The 14,298-nt window shown below is 39.0% G+C and overlaps 1 protein-coding gene and 1 long non-coding RNA gene across 2 annotated transcripts in view; one reads left to right on the forward strand and one right to left on the reverse strand.

The window, feature by feature from the left end:
- Positions 1 to 2,536: 2,536 nt before the first annotated feature.
- On the reverse strand, positions 2,537 to 11,161 carry LOC134334440 (uncharacterized). The gene is made up of 3 exons (XR_010015491.1): positions 11,059 to 11,161; positions 5,328 to 5,475; positions 2,537 to 2,580 (listed from the first exon to the last, which is right to left on the reverse strand). It is a non-coding gene; the product is annotated as an uncharacterized LOC134334440 (long non-coding RNA).
- A 689-nt stretch (positions 11,162 to 11,850) lies between these two features.
- The window catches only part of LOC134334911 (collagen alpha-3(IV) chain-like), a 40,858-nt gene continuing 38,410 nt past the window's right edge, over positions 11,851 to 14,298 (forward strand). The window contains exon 1 of the mRNA XM_063017376.1: positions 11,851 to 11,989. Coding sequence (XP_062873446.1) covers positions 11,909 to 11,989 — 81 coding nt within the window. The 5' untranslated portion in view covers positions 11,851 to 11,908. The remainder of the gene's footprint in view (positions 11,990 to 14,298) is intronic.

Consider the following 14,298-nt stretch of genomic DNA (forward strand, 5'->3'; position numbering starts at 1 on the left):
TCAAACACAGCAGCTCCAAATTTCACCTGGCAATGTTAAAAGTCTTTAACCTGGTTCTGAGTGTCGGTTCCTTCCCTGAAATCTGGAATCAAGGTCTCATAACACCCATCTACAAAAGTGGAGATAAATTCGACCCTAATAATTACCGGGGCATCTGTGTGAACAGTAACCTGGGGAAGTTATTCTGTAGTATAATTAACTCACGATTATTACACTTCCTTACCAAACACAACGTCCTGAGTAAAAGTCAGATTGGTTTTCTACCAAATTACCGCACTACCGATCATATTTACACCCTACACACCCTGATCGAAAAATATGTAGTTCAAAATAACTCTAAAATATTTGCATGTTTTATTGATTTTAAAAAAGCTTTTGATTCCATTTGGCATGAAGGATTGTTTTATAAAATGTTAGAGAGTGGTGTAGGGGGTAAAACATATGATCTTATTAAATCCATGTACACAGAAAACCAGTGCGGAATAAGAATTGGCAGTAAGAGAACACTGCCAATGTTCTCTCAGGAGCATCTCTCAGGAGCGTGGAGTGAGACAGGGCTGCTGTTTAAGTCCAACTCTATTTAACATCTATATTAATTAATTGGCCTCCATGTTAGAGCACTCAGCCACGCCCGGTCTCACTCTACACGACTCCGAGATTAAACTCCTGCTGTATGCAGATGATCTGGTCCTGCTGTCCCCCAGCGCTCAGGGTCTCCAGCACAAACTGGACCTGCTGCAGCAATACTGTCAGACCTGGGCCCTGACAGTCAACCTCAAAAAGACCAAAATTATGACCTTCCAGAAAAGAGCCAGATCTCAGGGAACCAAACACACATATAAATTAGGACACCATGAAATTGAGCACACTAAAGATTATACTTACCTTGGACTAAACATCAGTTCCACAGGAAACTTTAATCCGGCAGTAAATGAACTGAGAGAAAAAGCTCGCAGGGCCTTCTACGCCATAAAACGTCAAACATTCGTAGAAATTCCGATTAGAATTTGGCTTAAAATTTTTGAATCAATAATTGAACCGATTGCTCTATATGGCAGTGAAGTTTGGGGTTCGCTTACACACCATCAATTCCATAATTGGGACAAACATCCATTAGAGACCCTGCACACAGAGTTCTGTAAAAGCATCCTAAAGGTGCATAGACACACCACGAACAATGCGTGCAGGGCAGAATTAGGCCGATTTCCACTAATTATCAACATACAGAGAAGAGCAATCAACTTCTGGAACCATCTAAATGAGAGCGACCCCCAATCTTATCATTATAAAGCCCTGAAACACCAAGAGCTGAGCAAACATACCAGTCCCCTCATCCAACTGGTCCTGAGTCACTACACCCATACACCACTAACACACACAGATACACCACTAACACACACCGATACACCACTAACACACACAGACACTGTAATAACACACGCCGACACACCACTAACACACACTAACACAATAAAGACTCAGGAACAGGAGAAATCTGTAAACCCAATTAGAATAAACCAAATTACACAAAAACTCCGAACTAAATATCTGAATTATTGGGAAACTGAAACTAAAACTCAAAGTAAAATGCAGTGTTATTTGGCCCTAAACAGACACTACAGTGCAGCAGATTATCTGAGCGCAGTATCCAACCCTAAATTAAGAAACACCCTGACGAGGTACAGACTGAGCGCACACGACCTGGCCGTGGAGACGGGGCGACACACCCGGTCCTGGCTGCCCCGGGAGGAGAGGTTGTGCCAGCACTGCACTCTCAGTACAGTTTTATTGTTATTATTTTTGTTTTTATTAATATTTTATTCTATTTTATAATATTTTTTGCACATGTAACTGTTCTGTATATTTTTATTTTTTCTTATTTTTATTTTTCCCTGTAACTTGCTTTGGCAATACGAATGTCCTTATTTGTCATGCCAATAAAGCTTCTTTTGAGTTTGAGTTTGAGAGTATGATGGTGTGTGTGAGAGAGTATGATAGTGTGTGTGAGAGAGTATGATGGTGGTGTGTGTGAGAGAGTATGATGGTGTGTGTGAGAGAGTATGATGGTGTGTGTGAGAGAGTATGATGGTGTGTGTGAGAGAGTATGATAGTGTGTGTGAGAGAGTATGATGGTGTGTGTGAGAGAGTATGATGGTGTGTGTGAGAGAGTATGATGGTGTGTGTGAGAGAGTATGATAGTGTGTGTGAGAGAGTATGATGGTGTGTGTGAGAGAGTATGGTGGTGTATGTGAGAGAGTATGATAGTGTGTGTGAGAGAGTATGATGTGTGTGTGAGAGAGTATGATAGTGTGTGTGAGAGAGTATGATGGTGTGTGTGAGAGAGTATGATAGTGTGTGAGAGAGAGTATGATAGTGTGTGTGAGAGAGTATGGTGGTGTGTGTGAGCGAATTCAACTCAGAATTATGGCCTACACGGCCTCTCATAGAGACAATCACTTTTTTACACTACTGTATCTAAACATGACTGGCATGTCAAGCTTTTCTAGAATCATCTAGTATTTACTTTAAACACTTACCCCTTGCACTGTCTGTTTGGATAGATGCACTATTAAGAGCCACCTAAAAGAACATGAGAATAAGTGAAAATTATGTCAACAAAAAATATGTTACAACTTAGACGAAAGTGAAAGAAGACCCATATGTACAAACACCAGTCAGTACACTCACTCACTCACTTTCTTAACCGCTTATCCAATTAGGGTCGCCGGTGGGAGTGCTGGAGCCTATCCCAGCTTTTCAATGGGCGCAAGGCACAAAGTAACACCCTGGACGGGGCGCCAGTCCATCTCAGGGCAGACACACATACACACACACACACACCCATTCATCTATAGGGCAATTTAAGTGTCTCAAATGAACCTGGCTGCATGTTTTTTGGACTGTGGGAGGAAACTGGAGCTCCTGGAGGAAACCCATGCAGACACAAGGAGAACATGCAAACTCCGCACAGAAAGGGGATCAAACCCAGGACCTTCTTCCTGTGAGGCGACAGTGCTACCCACGAGCCCCCGTGCCGCCCAGTCAGTACAGTATTCTAATATTTCATTCCTTATATATATTATGAATTTAAATGAAATTCTAATGTTAAATACGTATTTATTTTGAAATGTATATACAAAAAACATTGTAAAAGGAAACATTAAATAACACTTTCTTTAATATTTTCTAATAATATCTTACTAGCCTATTAAACAATGCTGTTACTTAATAGTGAAAGAACATTAGTGAAACCTATGACACTAAATATTGGATTATACAAGATTTTGTGTTATTTTCCAAAGGAATTTAAATTTATATTTAATTCTGCAAGCTACAGTGTATCACAAAAGTGAGTACACCCCTCACATTTCTGCAGATATTTAAGTATATCTTTTCATGGGACAACACTGACAAAATGACACTTTGACACAATGAAAAGTAGTCTGTGTGCAGCTTATATAACAGTGTAAATTTACTCTTCCCTCAAAATAACTCAATATACAGCCATTAATGTCTAAACCACCGGCAACAAAAGTGAGTACACCCCTAAGAGACTACACCCCTAAATGTCCAAATTGAGCACTGCTTGTCATTTTCCCTCCAAAATGTCATGTGATTTGTTAGTGTTACTAGGTCTCAGGTGTGCATAGGGAGCAGGTGTGTTCAATTTAGTAGTACAGCTCTCACACTCTCTCATACTGGTCACTGAAAGTTCCAACATGGCACCTCATGGCAAAGAACTCTCTGAGGATCTTAAAAGACGAATTGTTGCGCTACATGAAGATGGCCAAGGCTACAAGAAGATTGCCAACACCCTGAAACTGAGCTGCAGCACAGTGGCCAAGATCATCCAGCGTTTTAAAAGAGCAGGGTCCACTCAGAACAGACCTCGCGTTGGTCGTCCAAAGAAGCTGAGTGCACGTGCTCAGCGTCACATCCAACTGCTGTCTTTGAAAGATAGGTGCAGGAGTGCTGTCAGCATTGCTGCAGAGATTGAAAAGGTGGGGGGTCAGCCTGTCAGTGCTCAGACCATACGCCGCACACTACATCAAATTGGTCTGCATGGCTGTCACCCCAGAAGGAAGCCTCTTCTGAAGTCTCTACACAAGAAAGCCTGCAAACAGTTTGCTGAAGACATGTCAACAAAGGACATGGATTACTGGAACCATGTCCTATGGTCTGATGAGACCAAGATTAATTTGTTTGGTTCAGATGGTCTCAAGCATGTGTGGCGGCAATCAGGTGAGGAGTACAAAGATAAGTGCGTCATGCCTACAGTCAAGCATGGTGGTGGGAATGCCATGGTCTGGGGCTGCATGAGTGCAGCAGGTGTTGTGGAGTTACATTTCATTGAGGGACACATGAACTCCAATATGTACTGTGAAATACTGAAGCAGAGCATGATCCCCTCCCTCCGGAAACTGGGTCGCAGGGCAGTGTTCCAGCATGATAATGACCCCAAACACACCTCTAAGACGACCACTGCTTTACTGAAGAGGCTGAGGGTAAAGGTGATGGACTGGCCAAGCATGTCTCCAGACCTAAACCCAATAGAACATCTTTGGGGCATCCTCAAGCGGAAGGTGGAGGAGCGCAAAGTCTCGAATATCCGCCAGCTCCGTGATGTCGTCATGGAGGAGTGGAAAAGCATTCCAGTGGCAACCTGTGAAGCTCTGGTAAACTCCATGCCCAGGAGAGTTAAGGCAGTTCTGGGAAATAATGGTGGCCACACAAAATATTGACACTTCAGGAACTTTCACTAAGGGGTGTACTCACTTTTGTTGCCGGTGGTTTAGACATTAATGGCTGTATATTGAGTTATTTTGAGGGAAGAATAAATTTACACTGTTATATAAGCTGCACACAGACTACTTTTCATTGTGTCAAAGTGTCATTTTGTCAGTGTTGTCCCATGAAAAGATATACTTAAATATCTGCAGAAATGTGAGGGGTGTACTCACTTTTGTGATACACTGTATATTAATGGTATGTCTGGTTGTAACCAAGTACTATGATTGCAGGTAATTAGAATATTCATCCCTATATATAAGAAAGTGGGGGCTGAGGCTAACAGGCTAGCCCACCACCATCAGAAGCTTTTAAGTTAGAATCTCAGCGGTGTTACTGATGTCGTTGGGTGTCCAACAGATTCAGATGGCTATATCTGAGTAAGAAAAGGTTAGATGGTATATGAGAACTTGCTGCTGACTGTATCCATGCTGGAGGGGATAGGAACTAGTCTAGTAATGAATTGCAGTAGAAAATCAGATAACTCTAGGATGGAAAAAAGAGGAAACTAAAAATAAATGAGGAAAATAAAATCTAACCAGAGAGAAAGGATGGCCGGTAATGTCATCTCACTTGCTACTCTGCACGTGCTCTAAATATAGATGTTCTCCAATATCTGCAGATCTTTGACATTAACCGGTGGAGACAAATCTGTAGTTCGGCCCTTTCACCTCTTAAATGACACTTCTGAGGAGAGAATCAACATAATTCACATTTTATTACTTGTCACAAACAAAGAACACATACCAAGACTGAAACTTCATTTGTGTTCCAATTTCAGTGAATGTGAGCTTTTAACTCGATTCTGACTGTGATCAAATGTACAATATACATTAAATTTACTACACTTTTTAATTGAATGTGTTCACATTGTTTTGTCGTCCTCAATGTTCCTGCCAACCATTATGTATGATATTAAGCATTGTAAAAGTAAAATCCACAGCTAAACAGCAAAAAACACATCAGCTAAAGGAAAAACAATATTAAATTGTTAAAAATTGGTCTTTGTTTGGGCTTTCGAAAAATGGTAAACTTAATTGTGCGGCTGCTGTTTCACACTTTTTACAGTACATTAAAAAAAATCTTCTGCAGGCTGTCTCTCTCATGCTTCTTCCTGGCACTCCAGATCCATTAATTAGCAATGAGCCTGGTGAGTATAGCCAGTGATAGCTCAGTGGTTAAGGTACTGGACTAGTAAACACAAGGTTGCCGGTTCAAGCCCCGCCACCACCAAGTTGCCACTGTTGGGTCCCTGAGCAAGGCCCTTAACCCTCAATTGCTCATTGTGTTCAGCTCATTGTGTAAGTCGCTTTGGATAAAAGCGTCTGCTAAATGCTGAAAATGTAAATGAAATGTAAATGTTGCTATGCTCACTGTAGCCCTCCACTTACTGTCATTGTGTTTGTTTTTTTTAAAAAGCACAGAGGCAAAAAAACAGTTAGGCAAGCACTGAAGAGCACTCAGAAAAGAAAGGACGGATGTTCGCCCCAGAGGTTCATAAGCCTACGCTGCCCCAAAGTCAGAAAAGGCAGATAGAAAAGGCATATATGATAAGGCCCCAGCTAAATGCATGACCACCAAGAGAACGTACAACCCTAAATACGAAAAAGACAGCATATAAAAATGCTAATAAAACCTGCTGTGTTTCTAACATATACTTTGACTTTTATTTCATTACAGACAGTATGAATATATGAGGTTTTATGTTTTGTCTGGTCGACATAATTTCATTTGTTAATATATCTCCATTCCAGCATTCCAGGCCAGCAACACATTCCAAAAAAAGTTGGGACAGTAAACATTTTGGCACCAAAGATATCAAGCAATGAAATGTTTCAGTTATTATTTTGGCCCATTCTTCCTGCAAATGCATTTCAATGGGTGCAACAGTACAGGGTTGTTGCTGTGGCATTTTCTGTTTTAAATTTCTCTTTTGGGAACTGGTCAAGACAGCAGCAAGGTCAGTCCAATGCTGGTGCCCTCTTCTTCCGCAGCCATGCCTTTGTAATGTGTGCAGGATGTGGTTTTACATTGCCTTGTTGAAAAATGCTAGGATATCCCTGGAAAAGATCTTGTATTAAAGAGCAGCACTGCTCTAAAATTGCAATGTGCTTTTCTGCATTAATTTTGCCATTGCAAAGGTAAAAAATTACGTTTGGCAAGGGCACTGATACCTCATACCATGACAAACCCTGGATTCTTGACTTGTTGCTGATAACAATTCTTCCATCTAAAATACTGATACATTTGACCACAATACACATTTCCTCTGTGTAAGGGTCCATCCCAGATATACATTTTAAACTTTTAATTTCTAACCACCTTCAGACAGCCTGTAACTGTTTTACTAAATCTTAATCATTTTACTTTTTAGTTTTAATTATTTTTCTTTATATGTTAATTAGTTGCTTTTTTTCCTCTGTTGTTTGACTTAAGATTTTTAAATTTTGATTTGGTTTTTATTTTATGTTCCTCATTTTCTGTGTATTGTAAATTCTCGGCTGCATTGAAAATGAGGGTCACCCTCAATGTATCTCCAAGTTGAAATAAAGGTTGATTGATTGATTGATACATTTTTCACATAATTTTCTCACGCCGACTGTTTACAAACTAGACTGTCCATCTTTGCTGCTCACTAACTCAGCCTTTTGTGGATACTGCTTTTGTACCAAATCAGGATTACAATCACCTGTTGACATCACCTGTTTGAAATCACATTTTTACCTTATTATTAGCCCTAAATTGCCCCATTCTCAACATTTTTAATGAAGTTGACCAGAAAAAACATGGAATATCTGGGGTACCTGGTACTTTTTTGATTATCTATTCTTATGTATAAAGAATAGATGAAATAGATGAAAGTACAAAGAAAAAAAAAACTTCATAAAATCAGTGGCAGCTAAACCAAGAATAAAAATGGACTACCAGGTGGACCTGTTACACGATTACAGTAAGTGGCCAAAAAAGCATTCACTGCCTCACAACAGGTGCCATCTCAACAATCCTGACATAGTTTTTCAGTCATCATAGCAATCCATTAGCCTAGTGGCAGACCATGGGCCATAGTTCTCCTCGTATGGATTTTAAACCTTTTTAAATGAGAGCAACATTGAGCATCAATGCTCCACAGTGTCTTACCTGACCGCAAACAGCGGATTAGTAGAGTACTGGTATTCTGAATACCAGAGAATACTTTGTAAGGTTGTATACAAACAGCTGTTAAGCAATTTAAGTTATTCCATGGCATACACAGTAAACTGACCACTCTCCCTTAACCCAGATGACACTTCAAAAACTGATGCAGACGTCAGACAAAGTGTTAATTAAAATAACAAGCTCAGAAGGAACTTTTAGTGCTCATAGTCCTCTGTTTAAAGAGAAAGATGGAGTGCATGTCGAAAAGCCAAAATGTGCCAAATTAAAAAATAATACTGTTGCATTAAAAAGATTTTTGGGACCTGGTGCATTCTCAATAAGCAATTGCAGAGCTCATTTAACTTAGACATGCTAAACATATAAGGCACGCATGGTGCATTCATTAACATGAATGTCCATAACGCATAGTCTTGCCTCTGTTTTACTTAAACAAATTGCTTTATTCACTGTCCAAAATTGCTTTAGGACTATAAATGCAATAGTTTGAAACAGTCATGATAAAAAAACAAAACTTTCTTTTGTAGTTCCGTGTGAACTTGTGGTGAACTATTTCACCTAAATGTAATATTTTGAAAGAGATCTAATTAAATAAAAAAGGCTTAGTATAACACAGTTACCGTGGTTAAATGACAATATTACTTTTCATCTTCTATTACCACAGTTTAGGGCTGGGCGATTTTCACGATTAATTCGGTTAATTCGCATGAACGTTTTCACCCGATGTTAGAATGTGACAATCGCGATTGTTTACATACTTTATATTTTAATTAAAATACCAACATGTCACGAGGCAGAAACTGACCGGACGCCCGCGGAATATAAATCAGAGAAAGTTTAATATCAAAAGGGCAAAAACAGTGTACAAAATCAGGTAAAGTCCAAAACCAGTGGATAAACTAAAACAGTAAACGGAAGACAACAAGGATTATACACGGTAACGGTTAGATTTAGAAATAAAGAGCGCAAACATGATCGGCAAAATGAGACACAAACAGAAGAGTTTAATTAAGATTCACTGAATCAAACACCGCTGACAGTGAGCCCGATCAGGATTGGCTGACCGGGACATGTGACAGTCACGTGACAGTCACGTGACAGTCACGTGACAGTCCGTGAGAGCTTGGGATTTGTAGTCCATATTGTTAGAAGCAGAACTGGCCCCCTACATCCACCCCCCAATCACAAGAGGACAAAAGCTGAGCTGAGTGATTACTTGATGCCCCCCAATGTAGATACTGATACAGACTCACTTAGTGGTGGAAACAGCACAGTACAGGCTTGTGTTCCTTTTAAGAAACCTGTAAAGAACTTTTTGTAAGGTGGTTCTGCTGCACAATATTTAAAGTGAGTTGTTTGTGAGCTATTCTTATAAAGCATATAGATAATTTAGATTTCTATTTTGTTTTAATTATTGTGATATCGTTATTGTTATAAAGTTTGAGTCCCTTACAAGGATAATTATAGGTGGTGCTGTTACTATTTTTGCACTTCTGCAGTCTTTTAAATTACAATGCAAAAAAAGAAATTTAAGTCTTATTTCAATTGCATTATACAAAAAAAAAATAAAAAATCGAAATCGTAATCGACAATCAGTTATAATTTTAAAATAATCGAGATTTTTTTTTTTGGCAAAATCGCCCAGCCCTACCACAGTTGTAATTATTCAAATTTTCTAAGTCATCAAAATATTTTGCTGGTGCATAACACAAATGAAAAATATAATAGATATGATGAGGTGTTTGTTTCCACTTTCAGGGGTATAGAGTATTGTGTATGCACCTATTTTCATTGATGTGTAAAATGATTGACTGGGCTCTATTAAGCATTGTATTGCATTATTCTACTATTACAGTGTGTCTGATGCAGAATGCAAATGCAAATGCAAATGCAGAATGTTAAAATGCAAATGGTTGATTATATAAAGCTTCTTTTTATAATAAAAAGACTAAGGTCATCCATTATTAGCTCACATCACATAATTTAATTTACTATTATCAAGCAGGTAATCTACGCCCTTGTTGCTAAGTAACAGGCAATCTGACAGAAACAATCTGACAGAAACAATGCACTGATAAACACTGAAAAAAGCAAGCCCTCTTTAATACAAACTCTTCTCTACACAATAACTTAAAGTGTACAGATTTAAATCACATCTACATTACAAGCAGTAACTCATTATGTACTTAATAGGCTTTTTTCCTTTGAAAGCTTGTATTTGTAACTTGTTTTACTTTGTTGTTCAGACCCTTTAAATAGTTAACAGTGCATATTCTATTTTTTTGTATTATTTTGCTTAGATGTAAAAATTATGTCTACCTTTACTAGTGCTATTTCAGCCTATTATTGTTATTTTGTACTTTTCTTCCATTTTCTTCTTTTAACTATTGACTTTTGGATAATCCCGCATTGTTTTCAAGACAGAAACACCTATCTCTAAAATCATATACCATATTTTGTATTACATTCCATATCAACCAGTAATAAACACTCAGGATACCATACCATGTGCCTGGATACCATAGCATTGCTTGAGCTTCACAAATTTACATTTGTTGTTTACTGTATTTTTGTATGTCAGTGAATGATATCCCTTACTAAATACATTAGAATTGGGTATTCAGTCATAAGAACCAAAAGAAGCAACGCTTAATGCAAGTTACATTTATACAAAAATATTTGGCTGTTATGCATATGTGCACTGTAAATAAATACCCCGTTACTTTTCACATATTTAGTGGTGTCACTAATCTACAGTAATCTAGGGTCCAAAGCAGTGTCTTAGTGTAGATTTCAGGTTTTTCAGGTTCTACATGATCGTTCATTCATTTTATCTTAATGGACTGCGGATTACTTACAATACAATCTAAACGTTGTGTACAGTGACACTGGCAAAAAAAAAAGAGGAAAAAGAAGATTAACTCTATGTAAGTTCATATACGCTTGAAGCCCATGAGCCATGAGTTTTCTTGAAAGATAAAAATAAGACATACTTTTAAATGATATTAACTTTCTGCCACTTCACGTTTCTAGATGCACAACTGCGTATTGAAGTCATTAAACACATTAAAATATCACATTTGCAGAACTAGAACAAAAAGTAATATAAATCCTTACCCATGTGCGTTTCTGAGCATCACGGTGAATTCACATAAACACGGAATACACACATTTAGAAGTGATGTCTTCTACAAAACAATATATACATGATGAAACTTCAGAAACTGTCGCAGCTAGTGATGGGTCGGTCGCGAACGATTCGGCTCTAAGAGCCGGCTCTTCAAAGTGAACGTCGGGATCCGGCTCCTGATTCGTTTGTGTGTTTACACTGAGCAGGAGGGGCGGGGTTACACACACACACACACACACACACACACACACACACACACACACACACACACACACACAGCGTGCAAACGAACAGGAGGGAAACTCCACACAGAAAGGACCCGGGCTCTTTACCTGGGGATCGAACCCAGGACCTTCTTGCCGTGAGGCGACAGTGCCAACCACTTAGCCACCATACCGTCCCACTCTAGATGCAAATGTACAAATAATATACACAATCAGACCTTTTTGTCTAATTGAGATGGGTCTTTGTTTTTGTATTTTATAATTTATTGTTGGAGAACTCTGTTCCATGTTGAGTATATAAATAAAGCAATTTAAATAATAAACATTTGATACAATTTTTTTTTACATTAGTAATTCATTTTACATGTAATTTGGTAATAAATTAATTTAAGCAACAAAAAAATCTAAGGAGCCACTTGGGAGCCGAAAGAGCCGGCTCTTTTTAGTGAGCCGAGCCAAAAGAACCGGCTCTCTAAAAGGAGCCGAAATTCCCATCACTAGTCGCAGCAAAACTAGACTAGCCCCCACCTTGTCAAAGCAGGTATCGTCCAACCAAATTGCACCGTTGCTTAGTTATACAGCAACTATGAGCTGAATCGAACTGTTGTGGAAAATGAGCGGCTCCGCGTACAAGCGCGTTACACTGTGCAAGATTTCGTTCCTCGCGGTTCTGGTGCTAGTACACGCTAAAGAGGTAAGTTAATGACTCATCTGAATTTTATTTTTATTGTTAAGGTAAAAAGAAACTTTAAGTTTTAAGTTTATAAAATATAAATTATAATTTTGCCTTGTGGGTGTGAATAAGTGTGATAATAAATTAGTGATCCAGTGTGTAATTCCCTGTGACTGTCATCCAGATGTCATTCAGAAAAAAAATGGACACGATGTGGTAATATATCCTGAACTGCGTGCACGCCTATTACAGCACATCACATAGACTACTCACATTTAGTTAATCGCTCACAGCAGGGGCATTTAAATAGAAGCCAGCACCGTCTGGCACGGGAGATAAAAGATCAATATTGCTGAATTGCACCCACACTACGAGTCACACAATTCTTTTTATAAGTCTTGCCGCAACCTCTCAATGAAATTCAGGTAAGGACTTGAACATAACCACTCCAACACCCTAACTGTTTCTACTGAGCTTTTCATAGGTGGATTTTATTGTATACTGCGGATCATTTGCCTGCTACATAACCCATATGTGCTTGAGCCATAGGTCACACACTGATGGACGAATATTGTCCTTCAGGATTTTCTGATAGAGAGCAGAATTAGTGGTTTCATTAATTATAGTTCCAGGTTCTGTGGAAGCAAAGCAGCTACCACCACCACGTTTTCCTGTTGGTATGACGTTCGTATACTGGTGCTGGTCATAAAATTAGAATATCATGAAAAAGTTGATTTATTTCAGTAATTCCATTCAAAAAGTGAAACATATATTATATTCATTCATTACACACAGACTGATATATTTCAAATGTTTATTTCTTTTAATGTTGATTATTATAACTGACAACTAATGAAAACCCCAAATTCAGTATCTCAGAAAATTTGAATATTGTGACGAGGTACAATATTGAAGACACCTGGTGCCACACTCTAATCAGCTAATTAACTCAAAACACCTGCAAAGGCCTTTAAATGGTCTCTCAGTCTAGTTCTGTAGGCTACACAATCATGGGGAAGACTGCTGACTTGACAGTTGTCCAAAAGACGACCATTGACACCTTGCACAAGGAGGGCAAGACACAAAAGGTCATTGCTAAAGAGGCTGGCTGTTCACAGAGCTCTGTGTCCAAGCACATTAATAGAGAGGCGAAGGGAAGAAAAAGATGTGGTAGAAAAAAGTGTACAAGCAATAGGGATAACTGCACCCTGGAGAGGATTGTGAAACAAAACCCATTCAAAAATGTGGGGGAGATTCACAAAGAGTGGACTGCAGCTGGAGTCAGTGCTTCAAGAACCACCACGCACAGACGTATGCAAGACATGGGTTTCAGCTGTCGCATTCCTTGTGTCAAGCCACTCTTGAACAAGAGACAGCATCAGAAGCATCTCGCCTGGGCTAAAGACAAAAAGGACTGCTGAGTGGTCCAAAGTTATGTTCTCTGATGAAAGTAAATTTTGCATTACCTTTGGAAATCAAGGTCCCAGAGTCTGGAGGAAGAGAGGAGAGGTACAGAATCCACGTTGCTTGAGGTCCAGTGTAAAGTTTCCACAGTCAGTGATGGTTTGGAGTGCCATGTCATCTGCTGGTGTTGGTCCACTGTGTTTTCTGAGGTCCAAGGTAAACGCAGCCGTCTACCAGGAAGTTTTAGAGCACTTCATGCTTCCTGCTGCTGACCAACTTTATGGAGATGCAGATTTCATTTTCCAACAGGACTTGGCACCTGCACACAGTGCCAAAGCTACCAGTACCTGGTTTAAGGACCATGGTATCCCTGTTCTTAATTGGCCAGCAAACTCGCCTGACCTTAACCCCATAGAAAATCTATGGGGTATTGTGAAGAGGAAGATGTGATACGCCAGACCCAACAATTCAGAAATGAAGGCCAATATCAGAGCAACCTGGGCTCTCATAACACCTGAGCAGTGCCACAGACTGATGGACTCCATGCCACGCCGCATTGCTGCAGTAATCCAGGCAAAAGGAGCCCCAACTAAGTATTGAGTGATCTATGTGCTCATACTTTTCATGTACATTTTTTTCAGTTGGCCAACAGTTCTAAAAATCCTTTTTTTGTATTGGTCTTAAGTAATATTCTAATTTTCTGAGATACTGAATTTGGGGTTTTCATTAGTTGTCAGTTATAATCATCAACATTAAAAGAAATAAACATTTGAAATATATCAGTCTATGTGTAATGAATGAATATAATATACAAGTTTCACTTTTTGAATGGAATTACTGAAATAAATCAACTTTTTTATGATATTCTAATTTTATGACCAGCACCAGTATATGGTGGAATGTGTTGTAGTAAGGGTGTGCTGTAT

Source organism: Trichomycterus rosablanca, chromosome 20, assembly GCF_030014385.1.
Source record: "Trichomycterus rosablanca isolate fTriRos1 chromosome 20, fTriRos1.hap1, whole genome shotgun sequence".
Taxonomy (NCBI): domain Eukaryota; kingdom Metazoa; phylum Chordata; class Actinopteri; order Siluriformes; family Trichomycteridae; genus Trichomycterus; species Trichomycterus rosablanca.